At 40.9% G+C, this 23,538-nt stretch overlaps 2 protein-coding genes across 4 annotated transcripts in view; both read right to left on the reverse strand.

The window, feature by feature from the left end:
* Nucleotides 1-17,088, reverse strand: part of LOC145436925 (cyclin-Y-like protein 1) — an 82,176-nt gene extending 65,088 nt beyond the window's left edge. The window contains exons 1-4 of one of the 2 annotated variants that reach the window (XR_013914500.1): nt 14,015-17,088; nt 13,328-13,418; nt 9,782-9,901; nt 6,586-7,331 (exon numbers count right to left, since the gene is read on the reverse strand). Coding sequence is in view for 1 of the 2 variants with exons in the window: in XM_080314123.1 (XP_080170249.1) it covers nt 9,800-9,901; nt 13,328-13,417 (192 nt within the window). In the remaining variant the exon portion in view is untranslated. Of the gene's footprint in view, nt 1-6,585; nt 7,332-9,781; nt 9,902-13,327; nt 13,419-14,014 lie in introns of those variants that run through there. The other variant, XM_080314123.1, reaches the window with a different exon arrangement.
* The window catches only part of LOC145436402 (uncharacterized), a 493,503-nt gene that overhangs the window by 96,740 nt on the left and 373,225 nt on the right, over nt 1-23,538 (reverse strand). The gene's annotated exons all lie outside the window — the stretch shown is intronic.

Consider the following 23,538-nt stretch of genomic DNA (forward strand, 5'->3'; position numbering starts at 1 on the left):
TCGATCAAACCGTTTGGAGGTAGCTGCTCAAGAGTAGGCGTGCCACAGACTATAGAACGGCGAGAAGACTGGTAATCACATAACCACGGCAATGCTTCAATGATCACGACCGCAGCAGCTTACTGATTAGGTGTTCAAGGAGTCAGCTACAGGGGGAGATTCTGGAAGCGCGCTGTTGGTAGGTTGCAGATGATGATTTAGGATTAATTCGGGACATGTTGAGGTACGAAATACACGATGAACTAACAACACCTGCTTCACAAAAACTTTTTCATTGTGAAGGAAACGGCTGTAGCCTACGTGCCGTGTTTACATCGAGGGAAACTGTAATGTATTAACTTGAGACTTTATTCATGCGAACATAACAGAAGGTCCTGACGTACAGGGCAACAGAAAACGAATGACTACCGTCGTTTACTCGACGCAGTGCAACACAATTCAGTAATTGTAATCAAGTAATAATAATGTCCAATCACGATACACATCATCTCCCCTCTTTCATCCGAAGCGTACTGTACATTCACCCCGGGATATAACGTTCAGGGCATCGCCGATTGCGCGAACTTCGACGTGGTTGATTGTGGTTAGCATCCATCTCCCACTTCTCTCCCTCCTCTGTGGTTGGCGAAACGTGATCTATTCTCAGAAATCGTCGATTTCGCCACCATATCCGCCCGCTGCTCAGTTTAACCAAGTAATCCCGAAACTTACCAATGGCAACAATGATACCGCGATGATGCCAACGTTTGGTGATCGGGTTTTGAATTCGAACGGAAGTTCCTATTTTGAATGGCGACAACGGATGTGCATCTCTGTTATAATGATCCTCATTGTACGTCCTCATAGCCGCTGCTTTGGAATCACAATCTCGAGCTAGTTTATGCCACAATGGTGCAAACAGCTTGTGATGTGCCGGTAAACAGGTCCGAAGTGGGCGTCCAAAAAGAATTTGTGCCGGAGAACGTCCGTCCACTCTTGGCGTGTTTCTCCACTCTAGCAAACCTCGCTGAAATGAATCTGAAAAAATATCCCCATTGGGCGACGTTTTAGCCAAAAGATATTTCATGGACTTAACGGCAGCCTCCGCAAGACCATTTGATTGCGCGTAATGCGGCGTCGATACAACATGATTAACACCCCATCGGTCCATGAATTTTCTGAAGTCATTCGAAGAGAATTGCGGTCCTCCGTCGCTTCGTAAACGCACTGGAACACCTGTGTCGGAAAAGAATTTGCGAATTACTCTGATTACCTGACGAGAGGTTGGATCCTTGTCCCATTCACAGATGCTCGGCCAACCGGAGTACCTATCGGTGTGCACGAGGTATTTCTTTCCGCAATATGAAAAGAGATCGGTTGAGACATCTTCGAAAACTCTGCTAGGAGATAGCTCAATTTCCATTGGCTCTTTTGGTAAACTTGGCAGATATTCCTGGCATCTCCCACATGACTGTACCACATTCTCTATGTCAGTGCTCATCCCTGGCCAGTACAGAGTTTGTCTCGCCCTCCTCTTCATTCTGACTATGCCTTGATGAGCATCATGCAATCGTGCAAGCGCTTCTCCTTTAAATCCACACGGGACTACAATTCGTGCATTGTATAGAACCAACCCATCGTCTATACTTAGATCATTCCGAATCTTCCAATACGGCTGCACGGTAGTAGGTGCGTTTTCGCATTTAGCAGGGAACCCCTTTCGGATAATCTCGATTAATGACTGATAATTATTGTCAGTGAGTGCAACTTGTCTCATGCGCGATAAGACCGGGTCTTCTAGTGCGTTCAACGATCCACCCGCTTGCTCGCTTCTGAAAATTTGGCTCTTGATGGTGAGATGGCATGCCATGCAAGCGGCGTCGTCTCTTTCCGCTGCTTGATCCTCTCTTGTTGGGTCTTGCACTGGCGCTCTTGACAATGCATCAGGAATGGCATGAAGTTTTCCTTTCCTCCATGACGTAGTAAATACAAATGCAGATAACTTCTCTTTCAGTCGCTGAAGTCGTGGGTTCTCGATGGAATCCAACGTTTGAGCATTTAGAATGGAAACTAGCGGCTGATGGTCGACAACCACTTCGAAATGCTGCAATCCTGTCAGAAATAGTTTGCATTTGCGTGCTGCCCATACAACTGCAAGAAGTTCCAGCTCTACCATTGCATATCGCGATTCTGTCTCACTTAGAAACCGGGAGCCGCATTGAACCAGTCTCCATGTGTCACCATGCAACTGTAATAGAGCGTATCCAAGACCTCTTGTCCTGGATGCATCTGTTTGCAAACTCGCGGGCAACTTCGGATCGAATGTTGCTAATACAGGTGTATTAGTCAATGCTGCTTTCGTCTTCCGAAATGCGTCGGCCTGTATGCTTGACCAGATGAATTCATTTTACGTTTTGAGTAGACAGCGAAGAGGCTCTGCCACTGTGCTTATCTCCTTCGAAAATTCCCCCAATTGATTCACCATTCCCATGAAGCTACGTAATTCTGTGATGTTGGTCGGAGCAGGAAATTCTGTAATCGCCTTCACTTTATCAGGATCTACAGATATTCCGTCCTTGGATATAATGAATCCAACAAATTTGACTTCGCTTTTTGCGAATCTTGTCTTTTTACGGTTCAGCGTTATTTTATTTTCACGACACCGCTGCAGCAAACTCCATACTCGATGGACGTGTGACTTGAAGTCTTCGGAATGAACGAGGATATCGTCAACGACTTTTGCGACATCCTGGAGCCCTCTCAGTGCTTCGTCCCCTCTGCGACAGTATTCATCTCCCGTTGAAACTAAGCCCATTGGTGCGCGCAGAAATTTGAATTTTCCCCAAGGAGTCATGAACGTAGTGAGCAATTGAGAGTCCTTCTCTAGCGGGAGCTGCCAGTATCCGTGTGTTGCATCAAACGTGCTCATGTACTTCGTGTTGTTCGGTATCTGCGCGACAGCTTCCTTTGCTGTCACCAAAGGGTATCCCGGACGTTTCACGAACTTATTCAATTTGGTCAAGTCAACACATAAACGTATACCTCCACCGGGTTTCTGCACCAGTACCATCGGATGGCACCACTCTGTGGGCGAGGTGACCGGTTCTATAATACCCTTGACTATCATCTCGTCGATTAGTTTTTTCGCATCTTCCCTTTGAGGAAACGGAACCGCCCGTGCAGCGTGTATGGCATAGGCTTCAAAATTTTCTTTGACATGTATCTTCATATCAGCACCCGTCATAGGCGACAGCTTGACATCGTTTGAAAAAACGTCTTCAAAATGCTGGAATATACGTTGCTCGATTCGACAGATCTCAGCCATGTCCGGTTCTGTAGGTATATCACCGATAACCTCACGTAACATGTCTCGTTTATCGGTAACTACTTGTTTCGCAATAGGTAATGGAGACGGATAATTTGCCGGAAGAATTCCCAGCTCCTTGCAAACATACCACGCAAGCATCGCTCCTTCGCAATCATTACAGATGAGAACTTCGAGAGTCACCTTTCTACCGCCGTATTCCATCTTCAAAACAACATATCCTACGCATTTCATCGGTTGTAAATTTGCAGCGAGGACAGCGTCGCAAGGCGGCTTGGAATAATCAGCACGTTTCAATCCGATCGACATGATCCACTCTTCGCACGCGATTGAAATTCCCGCTCCACTGTCAGGCAACACGGCATGCCGTCCCAAATTACGATCTCGAACATCATACACAGTAATAAATACCGATGGTGGTGCTCTTCCAACGACACGCCCCGATAGATTGTAGCATGTTATCACCATATTCTTCGGCAAGTTTGTTGCTTGGCACATTCGAGAGAAATGTCCACTCTTTCTACAAGAGAAGCATATTGCCTCTTCTGCTGGGCATCTAGCGGCTTCTGCATGAGGTAACCCACAATTCCGACATGTGTTCGCCTCTTTGCTCGCTGGTTTCTTGCTCCTTATGACTTTGCTCACAGTATGCCCATTCCATTCTGAACTTGCAGTCGCCAAGGCTTGGTCACCTATGGATGCCGATTCCATACTACGACATATGTCCACAGCTTCCTTCAAACTGGGAAAGGATTTGGTTTGCATCAGACGTTTCCTCACTTCTCCTGATATGACGCCTGAAATAATGCGTGTTGTCAAACGCGTTTCAAAACAATGCTTGCAAAGTTCGGAATTATTGGCAATCTTCCTCAGATCCATATAAAATGAGTCGAAGCTTTCGCCAGCTCGTTGTTTGCGTTCTTCAAACTCCACTCTATCAAGAGCAACATTCCGCTGATCTCTCAAGTATTTATAGATTCGTTCTAGAATATCTTTGACCGTCAGATCGGTTTGCTCGGAGTATTGTGGATAAATCACGTGGATAAGTGTGTCCAGTAATTTAGGGGAAAAGAATCCTTTAAGGTGGGATACTTGTTCGCCGTTCGGTAAACTCGTTAGTCTCATAACTGTTGCATAATCCGCCCATAATTGCTCCCACCCTCGAAAGTCTTTTATGTCTATATCTGCCTCAAGTCTTGGTGGTTTATTTGGAGACACGTGACTGGAAGTTTTCTCCGAACGTTCCGAGTTAAGCTTCAGTTGCCCCAAAAGAGATGCAATGACATCTTTGTGATCAGCTTCCATGCGCTGCAACACCTCTTTGTGGTGATCTTCCAATCTCTTCAACTCAACTTCCCTTTGTTTTTCGCGTTTCTCTGATTCTCCAATCAAGTGTTCGAGCAGTTCCTCCATTTGTTTTCCTCTCGTAGCCATCTATGATAATTTGTGTGGCCTTTCTTTTAGATAGGTCCTGCCGACAACGCCATGTAATGTATTAACTTGAGACTTTATTCATGCGAACATAACAGAAGGTCCTGACGTACAGGGCAACAGAAAACGAATGACTACCGTCGTTTACTCGACGCAGTGCAACACAATTCAGTAATTGTAATCAAGTAATAATAATGTCCAATCACGATACACATCAGAAACCAAAGGCGCTTATGCAAGTGGTGAACGAATTCCTCGTTTCAGAAGGATCAATCATCAGTGAATACAAATATAAAGCTCGACTAAGACACTATACTTTGTGTGATCTTATTGGACCCAAGTTGTCGTACATAGTTGAAGTTTTGAATGCTGTGTCTAGGGATTGACTGAATCAGCCGGTTATGCTTGGCAGTTATACTTGCAGGAAATTGAATGAAAAGATTACCATGTCAGTACTCGCTTTCATAATCGAAGACGTTGCGGGCAACAAAATAAGCGTCTGCGGGCCGCGCGTTGAGAAACCCCCGCTCTGCTCGATGACTTGGACTTGACTCGGTGGAGAATTGAAAATGACTCGACTCGAGTCTCAAAACTATAAAAGTGAGACTGACTTGTGACTCGGAGCCTTGTGACTTGGTTACAACTCTGCTCTGCTCCTATTTTTATTCTAACCGTTCTGGTTGTCCTGACCATGCTACAGGAGAACCGTATCGTGCGAAACGAGTCAAGCTTGTTATACAGACATTTGCCGTTCTCATGCTTACGAGAATGAAATCTGTTTACAATATTGAATGATATCTTGATTTGATATGAAACGAAACTTGATTTTTGTTGTACATCCTAGAATTCTATTTCATTATTATTTTTCAGTTCAGTAATTCTAATTACAATCTAATTTGGAAAAATCTGTCCAGCTACAACTCCAATTCAAACCCGGTTTGTAAAAACTGAAAATTTTTTAGTGTCTAACGATAAGGTCCTGAATCGAGTTTAAGACTACCAGTTAAATCCAGTATTCTAGTACCTAAGATCAGTCACGAAGTACTCCTAAAATTTCAGAGTACCGGAATAGGTTTTGCTTACTCGCTCTGTTTACTCGGGTGGCCATGTTTCCAGTCTACTTGAACTTCTGCTCAAGTTTTCAAGGCAAAACCACTCACTTTCTCAATTTCAATTTTTTATAAGTACAAAGCGGTTTGGTGATGTTTGCATCAGTTTTACATCGGACATTTTCGTAGGAAAGGCTTGAAACTGCTTCTGTATCGCAGTAAATGAATATTTATTCAAGGACTGAACCTATTTGTAGGGTCATAAGCAGGGTTGTAATGACTCGAGTCACGATTTGTTTGGTGACTCAAATTCACTCGAGTCATTTTTAGTACTGACTCGACTTGTACTCGAGTCATTGTGCATGACTCGAACCAAGTCATAAGACTCGACACTAGGACGGCCAAGACATAAATATCATTGTGACTTCGATGAAGAGTAAAGTGACACGTTAATGGGATTTCGTCTATTAGTCATGATACTTGGAAAATCGGGCCAGAAACCATTAATACTGCGGAAAATTACGATGTTTTGAATGCGAGCCATTCTATATCACTCAGGCAGAGTTGAGAAAAGTGGGTTGTACGGGATTAAACTTAAAACTGAACAGCGAACACAATGACTTGGACGCTTGACTTGAGTCAAAACACTATGACTCGGACTCGACGCCTGGAATTTGACACGGCGATGAATTGTAAATGACTCGAGTCAAAACTATAAGAGTATGATTGACTTGTGACTCGGGACCGTGCAGCTTGGTTACAACGCTGTTCATTACTCATTAAGAGATGTCCGCAAAATACACACCTTGCCATCGGTCACAAAAGTACACGATTTCTCATCTAAATCTACTTCTCAAGACCATTTACTATGGAGTGCTGCGTTTGAATAGTATATTCATATCGAAATGAATCCGAATATTTTCGCCTGACACTCGTCAGGGGTCATTGTCAGCAACTAGTAGAGGACTGGAAAGAACGTTGTATATCAACAATACAATGATATCACAAAATATGACGTACTTGTGCACCAAAACAGTACATTGAACTTGAACTTTGCCCCGATTATTCGAAATTTCATGTAAGTGACGTCATATTTTGTGATAGGATTGTTGATATATAACGTTCTTTCCAATTCTCTACTAGTTTCTGTGGATCACTTCTGACTAAGTCACCAAAAAATATTCGGGCTAATTTCGATATGAATATACTATTAAAATGAAGTTTTGTAAAGCATTTCAGTAATAAGTTTTGAAAAGTAAATTTGACCGAGAAGTCGTGTACTTTTGTGGCCCATGTACTACGGTGGCTGCTTTAGAAATGGCAAGTTACATATTTGCAGACATCTCAAAAAGACGACATCGGGATGAAAAATAGCACTGATAACAAGATAAGGCATCTCACATATCCTTCACAGTCATATCTTTCGAAATATGGCAGTAGTCCTCATTCCAGACAGCTTGATCGTCCCACACTTTGGAAGTCAAGACTCCAAAGAGAATAGCACCTGGGCACAAAATCGACCAAGTTTTCAGCTATACAGTCAATTCCTGCATATAGAAAATCAACAACATTTGTATTCATGCATATTGCCACAGTGTAAAGACCAGGCCCGCACAAGCTACCAATGTAGTTCAGTTGAAGGATAATTAAATACTGTTTTAGTGGTCCTAGTTCTAGTTGCTTATTTTCAAAGCGATGAATTCTAGTTCTTGTTCTTTAAAAAAAGGATTAGTTGCAGAACAATTAGAAAACGCGAGCCATCGTTAGGTGTAGTCAGTAGGGCTTTTTTTTCACTAGTCAAAATTATGTCAAAATTGTAGCGTTATATCAAAAAATGAACTTTCTTTCTCTATTCTTGACAAGCTACTTAGTAAGGCATACACTTTCTACCCGATAATGAAGGAAAGTATCTTTCGTCGTAGTACAAAATTTTTTAATTATTTTTACCATGATGCGTAATGTAACTACTGGAATTCTGCATAGAGCTAGATTTTGTTAAAATTAAATTTTTACTTGTAAAAATTTGCCAGTTTTTGAGCGAAAAAGTTTTTTTTCAGCCCAAACTACTTCGAAATGACAGACAGTTAAAACCCGAAATGAAGATAAGTGGTACAATTCTAACATTATGTGGGAAACGCCTAATTTGCGTACGATAGGTCAAATTTGGTCAAGGTGAAAAAAATCAAAATTCTGATTTTTAAGCTCAAAATGTTCCATTTTTGTGGTAAAAAAATCGCCCTACTAATGACAATCATACAGTTAACAAGTGCACCGACCTAGTACGATACGCTTCCAGTTCCAAGGACATAAAATGATCTCCGCGTATGTTAATAACCTTTCCAAATTAACCTGAAGAGGAGCAACCAAGTTACTAATGACACCAGTATCCATCCAATGATCATTGGCAGCGTACCAAGAAGCAAATAATACAATAAAGAACTGATTTGAAGTTCAATATATATACATAAAAACTGTGTATCGGGTTGGGATATCGACGCATTTATATTGATATATAGTTTTTCCGCCGATGACAATATTCGATGGTTAAATGGATGTGGACTGAGAAATATAAATAGAACAATATGAGAGAAACTCATTCTAATATACTGGCGTGTCTCTCATTCTTGATGAAGTAGCGGTGTGCTCATTAGGAGTGTACAAAAATAGAAAAAAGTTCTAATTTTACGGCCTGCTTGATAAAACTGTTAGGGGTTGCCTAAGAAAACGCTGTACAGCACACCAATTTTGGCTCAATCCAAACCTATAGAAGCATTGCTATATAAGAAGCAAAGTTATTTGAGTATAAAATTTTTGGATTTGTAAAAATTAAATATATACTCTGGATCTAGTCATCGTGAATACGTTTTGGAATCCATCAATAACTTCGCTCCTACTGGCTGGAATTGAGCCAAATTTGTTGTGTTACGCTTTTTCACACAACCTGACAATGTTGTGAGACAGCCAGCAGGGTTGTAATGACTCAAGTCATGACTGAACTCGAGACACGATTTTCTGATGACTCGACTCGAGTCATATTCTCAAAACACGGAAATGACTCGACTCGAGTCATCTTGTTTAGCGTATTCACTCGATTTGAAATCGAGTCATTGCGGATAACTTGACCCAAGTCATATGACTCGAGATCAGTCAACACAATGACTTGAACTCATAATACCATGACTCGGACTCGGCCCTAAGCTAGCTGACTTGGAGTAGACTCGGGTGTGAATTGAAAATGACTCGACTTGACTCGAGTCAAAACTATAAAAGTGAGATTGACTTACGACTCGGAGCCTTGTGACTTGGTTACAACCCTGGTAACCAGTAAACATGAAAAACTTTTGGGGTTGTTTTTCCACAGCTTTCTTCTTATATAGCAATGCTTCCATGGGTTGAAATAGCGCCGAAATTGGACCTCAATTTCCATCAAGCAGCCAGTGAAATTGAAAAAAAATTGAACAGCCAAATCGCAGCATGTCTTAGAAATCAATACTACAAGAAATCAAGTAAAAATGGACGTCATTACTTCTGCTTTTACTGGAGAAACCATTTTAATCACTTTTACGTGTTTCATAGTTTTACGAATGCAATTTTACCGGAAATCGATGACAAAACGAACCAACTTGACAACGTGTTCTGTCATGGGGAACGGGAAGTAAGGTAGAACAAACAAAGCAGTTTCCCGGGAATTACAACTATTAGATCTGCTATCCCATGATCAGAGGACTGATAGAAACTTGAATACTACATTCATATTGAAATAAAACTGACACTCGCCACTCGCCAGGGGTGATCCTTATGATCTAGTAAAGATTTCAAAAGCAATTTGTAGCTTATATCATCAATCGTGGCGTCATATTTTGTGATACGATTGTTGATATCGAATTTTCCTTCGAATTCCTGCTAGTTGCTGACGATCACCCCTGATGAGTGTCAGCCGAAAACGTTTAGGTTCGTTTCAATATGATTATATTATTCAAGAAAAGAAATTCCTTACCAAATTAACTATTGCACATTACGCAGTCGATTGCACCGCGCTACGTAACGTCCTGATGAAGCGATAAATATGCCCATGCTCCGTCTCTCGCCTGTCGTAATCCGACGGCACGCGATCGCGCTGCAATGGAGATTGAAAAAAATCGCGTGTTATAAGTCTTGTTATCGTATTGATAAATCGAACCTTGGCAGGTTACTCGCAAACATCGTCTGTCGGGCATCAAAACACAGCGCAGACTTGGGGGCAACAAATTTTCAGATTTTCTAAATTAGATAGAATTATTGCTGTACAGCAGGGGCGGGCAACTTCTTCAGTCGGCGGGCCGGATATAGGAAAATTAAGTACTTGACGGGCCGGATTGCTGAATCGATACATTATTCGCCATTTATCCACATATACAAGGAATAAATCGTATTTAATGAAAGTATTTTAACGACAGCAATGTCCCTTCAAAGCCATTTCTCACCGATAGTGACGAAGACAATGTGTATTTGACAATAGGATTGTCATACAGGCGCCGCCATCTCTGCTTCCGATAACCCCGGTACCCCTAATTTACCAAGATATCAACTCATTAGGGTTGAGTAGGTGCGACGAGATAGCGTCGGTGTTCAACAGTGTGGCCTGATTAATCTCGATATTGAATTCATGCGGTCCGCGTCCTCTAAAAAATTTGAAAAGTTGCTCGCGAACCGTTTTGAGTTAGCGACCCCTGGTATAAGCGGTGTCTTACTAGGGCTACCATACGTCCTTTTTTTACGAGGATTTGTCCAATTTTTATACATTTTTGAGAGTGTCCTCGGAGGACGCCCAAATGTCCTCTTTTTTGAGATTTTGTCCTGTTTTTTGAGAATCTAGGTTAAATATATGGCAAAATCGACTGAAATGCAGTATATTAGCACTGAAGTAACGCTCCAGTGGCTATTTCGGGAGACGAGCCGGAAAGTTGACTTATTTTATTAGTCAACCAACTGATAATGTGAAAGTAAAAACTGTATTTTGTGCGCTGAGCGAGAAAGTTGACCGTTTTTATTTAAGTCAACCGACCACGAAGTGGAAAAAATTTAACATCTTTTCAGGATTTTCATCCGGTTTTGCAAGTCTGAAAATTTTGAAAAAGTGTCCTCTTTTCAGATTTCCAAAATATAGTAACCCTACGTCTTAACAAAGCCGGGAAGTGTGCCTTGCTACAGGTCGGCGGTTACGGAATGAAAAATGAGAAATATCAGCCTGGTGTAAATGACCATTGTAGTTGCCAAACACCATATGATTACCACAAACGACATTAGGGTTGAGTACATCGTAAATACCGATAATGCAAGTCATCTCGCTTCGACGAACTTACGCGTAAGCTTCACTCTCGCACGCTGCGCATACACATATATTATAACATACAGTCACTAAAATTTGACGTAGTAAGCAAGTAGTGGGAAATCTCTACAGACTGGGGCCGCGGGCCACATTATCATGTAAGACGGAAAACTCACCGCGGGCCGGACCCGGCCCGCGGGCCGTATGTTGCCCACCCCTGCTGTACAGGAAAGTCTTTATCCGAATTTGACTCGAATTAGAATTATAGCCACACGTTTTTTTTCAAATTAGATCAGAATTATAGGTAATATCTTTTTCAAATCAGATTAGAATTACGATTGTAACTAGTTTTTTCTTCAAGTCACGTTAAAATTAAAATTGCATCTACAGTGAATTCCAAATTAGATTAAAATTAGAATTAGAATAATAGCTACATTTTTCCAAGTTGGATTAGTATTAGAGTTATAGCTATTATATTTTTCTTCAAATCAGATTAGAATTAGGTTTAAAACTAGTTTATTTCCAAATAACGTTGGAATTATATTGCAGCTACAGTTTATTCCAAATTAGATTAAAATTAGAATAATAGCTATAGTTTTTTTCAAATTAGACCGGAATTTCATTTTATAACTAGTTTTTTCTTCAAATTGAGTCCATTGAAATCAGAGTCCATTCTCATAAGTCAAGAATTGCAAATGTCAGTGCACAGAAAAATGGGCTCAATTTACAGTGTATAGTTCTCTGTAAACCAGAAATTAGGCCAATATCACAATTAGATCATTGAAACCTCTTACATATCGAGCGAGATAGTGTAATGGTTATGCGTCCGGCTTCTCGAGCGGTAGGTCGTGGGTTCGATCCCCGGCCGGGTCATACCAAAGACTCGAAAAATGGTATCCGCAGCTATCCTGCTAGGCGCTCAGCAATCACGGATAGCATGGAGGAGAAAAATAACGGGGGCGCAGACTAGATGACCTCATGGGGCCGTATCGCAACTCCGTCGCCAAAGCATCTCGATGGTGCAGGCGAGAAAGAATATCATATCTCTCTCTCTCTCTCTCTCTCTATCAGATTAGAATCAGATTGACGGTATCCGGCTTTAGAATTAAGTAGCTGTCCAAGTTTGCTGCTAACGATCTTAATGTGATGCAAAAAATTGTATCGTGATTACAGTTTGGCGGTGCTGGACCTAGCACAAGTCCTCAAATAATACTATGAACCAGGCACGTAGCCAGCCAAATAATAAGGAGGGCGTTTTGAAATCAAAGGGAGGGGTTTCTACTTTTTTCGAACTTACTAATATAGCATACTATATATCAACTCATTAGGGTTAAGTAGGTGCGTAAATGACGATTATACAATCTCCTCGTGTTGATGAATATACACGTATGATAAGCTTGTCGAGGAAACCGGAAGTGCTGTTAATTAGCGACTACCTGAAGCAATAAATACGCGCGCTTATTAACGAGTCGAACAGTTAGACAACACGTCTTTACGTAGCCTAGGTGACGATTTGCGGAAGTCAAAATGTCCGAGCTTTTACGCAACATGTGCTACAGCGACGCTAATTTCAGGTGCTTCAAACCTTTCCTCTTTTATAACACAAGCCTTGACACACATTTTTTTATGGTTATGTTCAGGTATTAGCGGAAATCAATTACGCATGTACATGTTCGCGGATGTTTGTTGTCATTCAGTTTTGCGATGACTTTCTTTAATCACGATTCCAAATCAGCATATACTTATAGGCATTGTCTCCAAGCCATCAGGAGATAGAAACCAAACCATACTAGGCCCGAGACGCAGTAGTTAGGCCAGCGATGGTATCTTCCGTACTAGGCCTATTGCAGATGCGACCGTGTAGGCCAGCGATAGTATAGTGCGCACCGCGCTTATTGCAGAAGCGATTCTTCAACCCAGCGGAACTAGGCTTGTTGAAGACGCTATAAATCAGGCCAGCAACGATTGCCAAGCGCGTGGCGATCAAAGAGCTAATTTCTCAATCATCTCAGTGGGAGATAGCTTCACGTTACATTTGGCATAGACGAATCGAGCTAATTGGCCGCGCGCAACACTGATAATAAGATTTATTGAACTGCAACTGAATATTAGCGTCAGAACGGTTATCTCAAAAGGACGGCGCTTCATAACTAAGGGTTTCGAGGTTTTCACCCCCGAAACCCTTACTCGGGCTACGGGCCGGCTATGAACTATTAAAAATCGAAATAATCTCACTGTCAAAGGATGCTTTTTTTCATCAAAAATTTCCATAGTCTTCTTTTCACTGTCCCATTTTTCGATGAGGTGATAAACAGCTAATGCCATGCTGTATAGACAGAAAATATGAATGGCAACATTATTGGGTAACGGAATTAGTTTCAACTTGTGCCTGATATTGCAAATTGACTATGGTTCACTTGAATCAAAATCTAGTGTTAATTCCAATTATTGGAGTCGCATAGCGAGAGATGAGTTTTGAGAGAACTGAATTATCGAGTCACAGTGTTGACAATCGGAAATCGATGACAAAACGAATCAGCTTGACAACGTACTCTGTCATGGGGATCGGGAAGTAAGGTAGGGCAAACAAAGTAGTCTCCCGGGAATTACAACTATTATCATGTTATCGCATGATCAGCAGGCCAACAGAAATTTGAATACTATATTCATATCGAAATAAACCCAAATATTTGCTCAGCCGACACTTGCCAGGGGTAATCGTTACGAACTAGTAGAGATTTCAAAACAAGTTTGTAGCATATATCAGCAATCGTGGTGTCATATTTAGCGATACGATTGTTGATGCACATGTTCTTTCCGATTCTCCGCTAGTTGCTGACGATTACCCCTGACGAGTGTCAGCCGAAAATGTTCAGGTTCATTTTAATATCAATATACTGTTAAAGAAATGAAAATCCTCACCAAAGTAACTACTGCACATTCCGCAACGCTAAATAACGTCCTGATGAAGCGATAAATATGACGATGCTCTGGCTCTCGCTTGTCATAATCTGACGGCACACGATCGCGCTGAAATGGAGATCGGAAAAAACACTCGTCGTAAGTCTTGTTATCGTATTAATGAATCAAACCTTGGTAGGTTAGTCACAAAAATTGTCGGTCATCAAAATACAGCACAAACTTGGACAACATATATTCAGATTTTCTAAATTAAATAGAAATATTGCTGTACAGTGTTCATCCAAATTAGACTTGAATTAGAATTATGCCACACACAGGAGCGTAGCCAGGGAGTGGTTTCAGGGGTCGTCAACACAAGGAGATTCTATAATCGTCATTTACGCATGTACTTAACCCAAATGAATTGACGCTATATTAGTAAATTCGAAACAACTCCCTTTCATTTCAAAACCATCTTATTATTTATCGACTGGCTAAGCGCCTGGCCACACAGTTTATTGCAAATTAGATTAAAATTAGAATAATAGGTACATGGGTTTTTCCGAATTAGAATTATAGCTACAGGTTTTACAAATTATAGCAAACCACTAATTATGGCTGATAGTATTTTTTTAAATTAGACTAGAATTAGGATTATACCTTGTGTTTTTTTTTAGTTGGAATTGAAATTATAGCCACAGTTTATTCCAAATTGGATTAAAAATAGAATATTGGCTACAGAGTCTTTTCCAAATTAGACTAGAATTCGGATCATTTGTTTTTTCTTCAAATTATGTTAGGATTAAAATTACAGCTAGGCTACAGTTTATTCCAAATTAGATTATAATTACAATAATAGCTACACAGGATTTTTTTTCCAAATTAAACTAGAATTAGAATTATAGTAACACAGTTTCCTTCCTAATTAGATTAAAATAGAATTATACCAGATATTTTCCAAATTACATTAGAGTTGAAATTGTAGCTACGGTTTATTCCAAGTTGGATTAGAATTAGGATTACGACTATTTTTTTCAAATTACTTTGGAATAACTTGTGACTGAAGCTTATTCAAAATTAGATTAAAATTAGAATATCAGCTACAGTTTTTTTCAAATTAGACTAGAATTAGAATTATGACAAGTTCTTTCATTGAATTAAGTTAGGCTTAAAATTTTAGCTACAGTTTTTTCCAAATTCGAATTACTGACTTTGCGAAAACTTGTAAATTGAATGGAGTTCGTTGATATCAAATTAGAGCGCATTCTCATAAGTACAGGAATTGAAAATGTCTGTGCACAGAAAACTTGGGTTGCTTTGCAGTGTATAGTTCTCGTGTATAGCAACTGCAGGATATCCAGAAATTCGGCCAATATCATAATTACAATTAGATCGTAGAAACATTTTACAAATTAAACTAGAATTAGATTGATGGCATCTGGCTTTAGAATTAACTAGTTGTCCAAGTTTGCTACTAACGAACTTGATATAATGTGTAAAAATTTATATCGGGTTTGCGGATTGCATGTGCCGTATATAGCACAACAAGTCTTTAAACAATCGGCCTACTATCAACCATTAAAAATCGAAAATATCTCGCTGTCAAAGGATGCCTTTTTTCATCAAAAATTTCCATAGTCTTCTTTTCCCTGTCCCATTTTTCGAAAAGATGATACACGGCTAACGCGACGCTGTATGGACAGGAAATACGGGTGGCAACATTATTGGGTAACGGAATCCGTTTCAACTTGTCCCTGATATTGCAAATTGATTATGATTGACATGAAGAATTGAGTGGTAATTGTAATTGAAGTCGTATAGCGAGAGATGAGATTTGAGAGAACTGAATTATCAAGTCATAGTGTTTTGACTCGAGCGCGAATCCACCTTTTTCAACTACGACCGAGTGATATAGAATAGTTTGCACTCATAATTTCGTAATCTTCTTCAGTCCTAACAGTTTCTGGTCTTATTTTCCGAGTATCAGGACTGATAGACGAAATGCCAATCATGCAAGGGAATTCTTCGAAGTTACAATGAAATGTCTGTCTCATCTGTCCTAGTCTCGAGTCATATGACTTGGTTCGAGTCATATGGCATAGGCATTGACTCGAGTCTAGTAATCAAAAAATCGTGATTGCGCTGATTTCTGGCAATCCAAAAGCTAGCCTATCGTTCAGAGCGCAGAATTTGTCGAGTCTTGTCTTGATCGAAACCTACTGTCGCACTAATTCCGAAAAAATAAATCAAAATATGAATTCCGGATTTCATCCATTCACTGATTAAATTGTCAGGTTACCCTGAAAATTGCTACACACAAATGTTGGCTCAATTCCAACCAATAGAAGTGAAGTTATAGCAGTGGAGAATTTTGAATTAATATTAATATGAAAATTTACAGTGAAATTTCAAATTTTTTCTGTCTACCCTATAAACATGTTAGGTTATCAGTAGAGATGATGCAAACCAGATTTGGCTCAATTTAAACCACTAGAAGCGAAGTTATTGCTGTAGAAAAATTTGGATTTGAATAAAATAGTATTTACGGTGACTAACTCTTTAAATCAGTGATTCCAAACCGCGGCCCCCAGCTGGCCTTCTTGCGATCCCCAAAAAATATTGAGAAATCGTGTTATGACAAAAAATAAAATTTATATTTATAAAACACTCTTGCTTGGCTTGGAGTCTGAAGTTTATCATTGGGATCGCAGGAAAGTCGTGAGTAGACTGCTATCGTTTCGTCACTGCTGTTTCGATGCAATGTGTCATAACTAGGGCAAGTTTTTGCTGCAGTTACATCCGCGGAAAGTTGCATTTATTTATTTATTTTTGACAAAAGTTGCGAAAGTTGCACTAAAAGACCACATTTTGCTCGGTTGACTAAAAAAAGGTCAATTTACCGGCTCAGCTCCCGAAATGCCCGTACTTCGGTGCTGATTTACGGTGTTTCAGTCGAATTTGGCCGTTTATTTCACCAAAACAGAAAATACTTCCATGAAAAGTCGAAAAAGTTGCAAAATGTTGCATAGAGTAGCATGAAAAAAATGGACAAAAGTTACACTATAAGATTCCTTCAAACAGCATTCTACATATCTTACGAGCAATGTTCCCTCTAAGCTGCGCGCGTGCGCAAATGCGCAGTACTGAAACGGTTTCCGCGCACAGAAAATCTTGGCTGCGCACAAAAAATCCGAAGTGATGACTTTTTTTAATCGTTGCGCACTGTTGTCCAAGGCACCGCGCAGGCGCTCAGACTCGAGAAAAATGAGAGGAAACATTGCCAGGGGTAAATAGTGCTATCGCTGAAGTCTGAAACCGAGGTAAGCCTGCAGCCCGCAAAGGGAAATATTGCGCTCTGCGAAGCAATGAGAATTTGCAATCGTGTGCACCTCACGAAACAGATTTTTTTTTAGAATGATATCGTACGCGTGAGCGATACTGATATCATTTCAATAGCGCATTCCTTGTGGGAATGGCGATATAAAATGGTGTAACCATAGTGTCCTATATGGTGTCGACACAAGCAAATCGCACGGTTCAATGAAATTGTATCACGTCACAGTTTCCATTTGGCTACAGGCAATTTGACGGTGATTTTTGACCGGCTTGCCGAGCATTAAATTTGATGAATCGGGTATCAATCGAAAGCTGACTCTGCATTGATTACGAAAATATAAATTTTATTCCGCTCGCGGCCCTGGAACCCCCACAATCAGCCCCCAATTATTCATTGTCGAGTAGATTGGCAGTGTGACGCAACAAAGCTGTCTGGCGAAACGTGAGACTAGCTCAAGAGCAAGGATGCGGCCGAGCGGCGAGAGTGGGATCAGCTGACGTGACGGCAATAGCGATGTGCAAACGCGCCACAGAGAAACGCTGCGCTGTTGATACTTTTTCTATGCGTTTCGGTACAGCCGAGCACACACCAGCCTTTCCTTGACTTGTAAGGGTAGAACTGGGTCCACAGAATGTATTAGGGCCCTACCAATTTTCGCGCAATATCCTTCAGCTGATAAAGATATGTAGGCTACATCTAAGTAGTCTACATTGGATATGTCAGATTATTATGATATCGATTGCCTTAGCCCGCTTGTTGCGTAGGGCTCCAGAGACACGACGCGCTGTTGATGGCGGGTGTCGATATTTTCTATAGTCGCTTTTATGGTTAAGTGTGAGCAAGGATCATTGACCATGAGCATACATTGCAAGCTTTTATTTGATCCGTATGGGTAGGACTTGGTCCGCGAATGCAGCAGGTAAAATGTTGATTGTTGAATAAAGTTTAACAGCAGGAGTGTCGAATTAAACTGGTATCGCTGTCGCGATTCAATCCGTTACTAGAAAGCTTGCGGGCCATACCTGCCAAATGATTCCAAAATGTTACCACCAAATTCATACCTTTGTTTTTCACTGGAATATATCTGATATCACTATAAACGTTGACGTTGGAATTTGGTTTAGCATTTTTCAATCACCAAATAGCGTTTTTGAATGCCGGGGACCTTTTGCGTCAAAAGTAATACAGTGGTATCGCAGATATTTGAATTATATTCATCCTGTAGCCTGTATATATATTCCTAATGTAACTTACGTAAAACGGATTTGCAGTATTTTTTTCGCATCTGTGAATAACTGAATTTCCATTGTCCATTCGGCCCAACAGAGTTTGCACTTTTTCGCCTTCTCGGAATTTGGCAAGGTCACCGACGTGGTGCTTATGGGGACTAGAGTGAAAACTCAACACTGTAGTTGTATTACTACAATATGACGCGAAACAATAACTTCATATTGTTAATTTATTCGCTAAAAGCTTTTCGACTAACTCTCATCAGTAGCAATAATAACTACAATATGATATATTTACATTATCTAAATTTGCTGTCTTGAGTGAATCTTATTACTTGAAAGTATATTTTTCTTACTAGAAATATCTCTAACAGCTGAAGGATTGAGCAAAAATTGCGCGCAAATACATTCTGTGGACCCAGTTCTACCATTACAAGTCAAGGAAAGGCTGGTTTGTGCTCGCTTTTAGCGAAGCGCATAGAAAAAGTATCAACAGCCCTACGCAACAAGCGGGCTAAGGCAATCGATATCATAATAATCTGACATATCCAATGTAGACTACTTAGATGTAGCCTACATATCTTTATCAGCTGAAGGATATTGCGCGAAAATTGGTAGGGCCCTAATACATTCTGTGGACCCAGTTCTACCCTTACAAGTCAAGGAAAGGCTGGTGTGTGCTCGGCTGTACCGAAACGCATAGAAAAAGTATCAACAGCGCAGCGTTTCTCTGTGGCGCGTTTGCACATCGCTATTGCCGTCACGTCAGCTGATCCCACTCTCGCCGCTCGGCCGCATCCTTGCTCTTGAGCTAGTCTCACGTTTCGCCAGACAGCTTTGTTGCGTCACACTGCCAATCTACTCGACAATGAATAATTGGGGGCTGATTGTGGGGGTTCCAGGGCCGCGAGCGGAATAAAATTTATATTTTCGTAATCAATGCAGAGTCAGCTTTCGATTGATACCCGATTCATCAAATTTAATGCTCGGAAAGCCGGTCAAAAATCACCGTCAAATTGCCTGTAGCCAAATGGAAACTGTGACGTGATACAATTTCATTGAACCGTGCGATTTGCTTGTGTCGACACCATATAGGACACTATGGTGTAACGAAGTTGTAAATAACAATGGGCTCTAGCTCGAAGTTAAACTACGAGAAACTAACGAATAGTCTTGTCCGCGTGGCATGATTGTTATGTAATATTTACTTTACAATTGCATGTCGCGAATTTTTGAAGTCATCACTTCCATCAGGCAAATCTGATCACGTATGGTGATATAGGGTAATATGCAGAATATGCAAGTACAAGCACTAATATTGTTGAAAAAATCCATCCCTTTGCAAACGTTGATCAGGAAATGCAGCAACTATATGCACTTTAAGGCGTTGCGTTGGATCAGCTTCTCAGCAGCACAAATTTGTGATTTTATTCGATTGGTTTGAACGGGTATCTTCTGTAGATAAGGTCATACGGTGATCTTGTTCTTGCTTCAATCAGACTTGAATATTCGTATCATTATATCTGACTGTATGTCTTGAAAGTAATGAGTGCGTTGCCGGTATCAAGACGTCACATCAGTGTTTTAACGCGATAGGCCTACATCGATCGCATGTATTGATTTCGGGTGCGTTCTCGTGCGTGTATGTCTGTCTTCTAGTAATCCATAGTATATCAACATACGTACATTGATTAATTGTGACGTCACACGTAGTCGCACAGCATTACGATTCGCCGTATATAGTAATTGCGGTTACATGCGTCCATTTGTGTCGCTGTAAGTGTTTTAGCTAGCTGCTTGCCGGTGGGCCAACGTTGAGTGAATACTCACTAATTCTGCTTAGCACTGTTTCTACTGACCGCTTTTAATGATGGCAAAACGAATGGGTGGTTTCTCATCCCCCAACCAAGCCAAATTGACAAAGAGCTGTGATTCGTTTAAAATAGAATGGTTGTCGGAGCACGTGAAAACGGAAGACAAAACAATAAAATTAGGTGAGATTTTTTCTTTCTCGAGCGAGAAAGGTCTAATGTGCAAAATATGTCGAGAAGCCAAAATATCAAACGAGTTTTCGGATGGTAAAATGTGGAAAGCATGGAGGCTGGATTACCTTAAGCGTCACATTAAGCACAAAACCCACGTGAAAGCGGTCGGAATCGTAAGAAGGTGCAAGATGAGAATTGGAATCGGTACATTACTGACTGAGAGCATCAACGATCGATAGAAGAGGAGCGAGCTGTCACTCGTGAAGAAATCCAACCCCGAGCAAGTTAAGGTTCTCGTCGACAATATTCTCCTAGCCATAAACATGAATACTTCTATGCTGTCAGTTCAACAAATTCACGATCACATGGCAAAGTACGTGAGTGTTCCAGAGAGCTGGCGAAGCAAAAATTATGCCTTTGAGTTTGTGAATTCTATCAATCAAATAGTGCAGAATGAGACAATGTGCAAACTTAGAAATGCACATTGGCACACTCTGATCGTGGATGAGAGCACAGACATAACAGTGCACAAAATGCTAGTGCTTTACATTAAATATAGAGAGGAAAATGAGGTCGACTACAAAACTGTGTTTGGAGGTATTTCCCAGCTGACTGGATGCACCGCTCGGGATATTGTGCAGGCAATAACTCAGTTTTACGCCAAGCATAAATTAGACATGCAGAGAATGGTGATGCTGACCTCCGACGGTGCCTCAGTAATGTTGGGAAAGCACAACGGAGTTGCAGCGTTATTAAAGCAGCAAATACCACATCTAACAGAACAGCACTGTGTTGCCCATAGAGAAGACTTGGGCATTGTTGATGCATGGAAAGACGTCCCTGCGATGCGTGACGTGGAAACGTTTCTTAGAACGGTGTATTCCACTTTCTCTAGATCCACTGTAAAAAAGGGGAAATTGGAAGACCTATCGAATATTCTTGATGAGGATTCGCTGTCATTCAGACCTCTGAACGAAGTACGGTGGCTTTCGCGGCACCAAGCTGTGAAGGCTGTTCTGAGGAACTACACAGTTCTCGAAGAATACTGCAGGAGAGAATCATCCAGTAATTATAGAGATCCAGTGACAAAATACTGTTACAAAAAGCTGACGGATTCAAAATTCAAGTTTATTCTTACTGCTCTGGGAGATGTTTTGGATGACCTGGCACAACTGTGTCTTTCTTTTCAAAAACGCAATCTGACTGTGATGGAGGGACACTGCCTTGCAAGAGCAAAGATTGAGAAGCTGCGTTCTCAGTATCTGAAAGAAGGAAAGGTTATCAAGTGGAGTGACCGCGTCAAAGAGGTGATGAGGGCTGGGTCAGCTGAAGTCATAGATACCGACGCGATTATTTGTTTTATTCGTAATCTTTGCGATCACTTGGATGCTCGATTTCCAGAGAATGAATTGAAGGAGTGGTCTGCATTGGACTGTGAGGCATTGAGTTCAGATATCAGTTCTGACTTCGAGTACGGAGCAGCAGACATTGCCATATTAACAAAGAAGTATGAGGACATTTTCCACCAGCCAAATTCTATGGAGGCCATTCACGATTGTAACGTACTTTTGATCGTAGCCTAGTTACGATAGTACGTTATATTTGGCTCGATTAGAGACTTGGCTGTATCAACTTAGACTGATCGAGTAGCTTGCTAACTCGATTCCAACCACTACCTAGTTTCTATGCGTCCTATTATCCGAGCCTACCCCTGAGACACGGTCAAAGTAATTCAAGCAATTACAGAAATAGGATCACAAATTTATCAAATGAAAGTCCACGTCAACTTCAAGGCAGCGGTTACAAATCGGTTAACAACAGTTAACTCTCTAGGCTAAACTTATAATCTAAATCAGAGGTCTCAAACACGCGGCCCGCCAGATCATTTTGTGCGGCCCGCGTCGGCATGTTGGATTTTTAGTATTCGACAGTATTCAACTGCAACACATCTTTTTTAAGATTTGAGAACTTGAAATTCGCTCTAAAACTTCTCCAAATTCCTGAAACTTTACTCATCAAACTTCACTATCATAGGCTTACCATATTTTGAAAATGTAAAAAGAGGAGACACTTTTTCAGAAATTTGCAAGATGCAAAACCGGAGTAGAATTCTCAAAAACCGGTGAATTTTTCCCACTTTGTGATCGGTTTGACTAAAAAAAAAAAAAAGGTCATCACTTCCGCTCAGAGCCCAAAATACCGTTTTTCTCTCCACATTGCCGGGTGGAAGATTATACAAAAAAAAGGTCATCTTTTCGCTCAGAGCTAAATTCACCGTTTTTCACTCCGAAATATCCGCCGGACCGTCACTTCTCTGCTAATTTACGGCATATCACTCGCAATTTGCTCTAAATCTGACGTAAATTTTCAAAAAAGAGGTCAAAATCTCAAAAAAGAGGACAAAAGGGCGTCCTCCGAGGACACTTTAAAAAAAGTCAAAAAAGAGGACAAATCCTCTTAAAAGAGGACGTATGGTAAGCCTACACTGTCACATCACCTCCAAAAGTTACCATGCGGTGGAAGATCACGTCACATTACTTGTTTAGGATGATAGGACTTGACCCATTGATAATTCGTGAATTTGTGATTTGTACTTGGGCGCGACATTTTGTAGAATTACTCGAACTCGTACTGAATGGGTGATAAAATAAGGATAACTCGAGTTGAGTCGGGTGAAACGTTACAATCAGAGAAGGACATGTGACTCGGAAAGCCGTGACTTGGTACAACCACAGACGCAACCAAATACCAAAATGTTATAGTAAATGAACTGAACAAACTGAAATAGTAATATATCAAAAGGTCGTCGCTTGCGCTGTGGAGCGTATTTAGCCATCAAAGTAGGCCGGTATGGCAACCATTGGCATTTCTGTCCCGCCTCCTTAATGTGAAGTTAGTTATTTCCTGCGTAATGTTAGGTCTCTTGAACCATGGTAATATATTGCCTATTGAAGGTGGCGAGTATAAATTAGCGGTGTTTCGCCCCATTGCTGT

Source organism: Botryllus schlosseri, chromosome 1 (assembly GCF_051294905.1).
Source record: "Botryllus schlosseri isolate E-star chromosome 1, Bs_hap1, whole genome shotgun sequence".
Taxonomy (NCBI): Eukaryota; Metazoa; Chordata; class Ascidiacea; order Stolidobranchia; family Styelidae; genus Botryllus; species Botryllus schlosseri.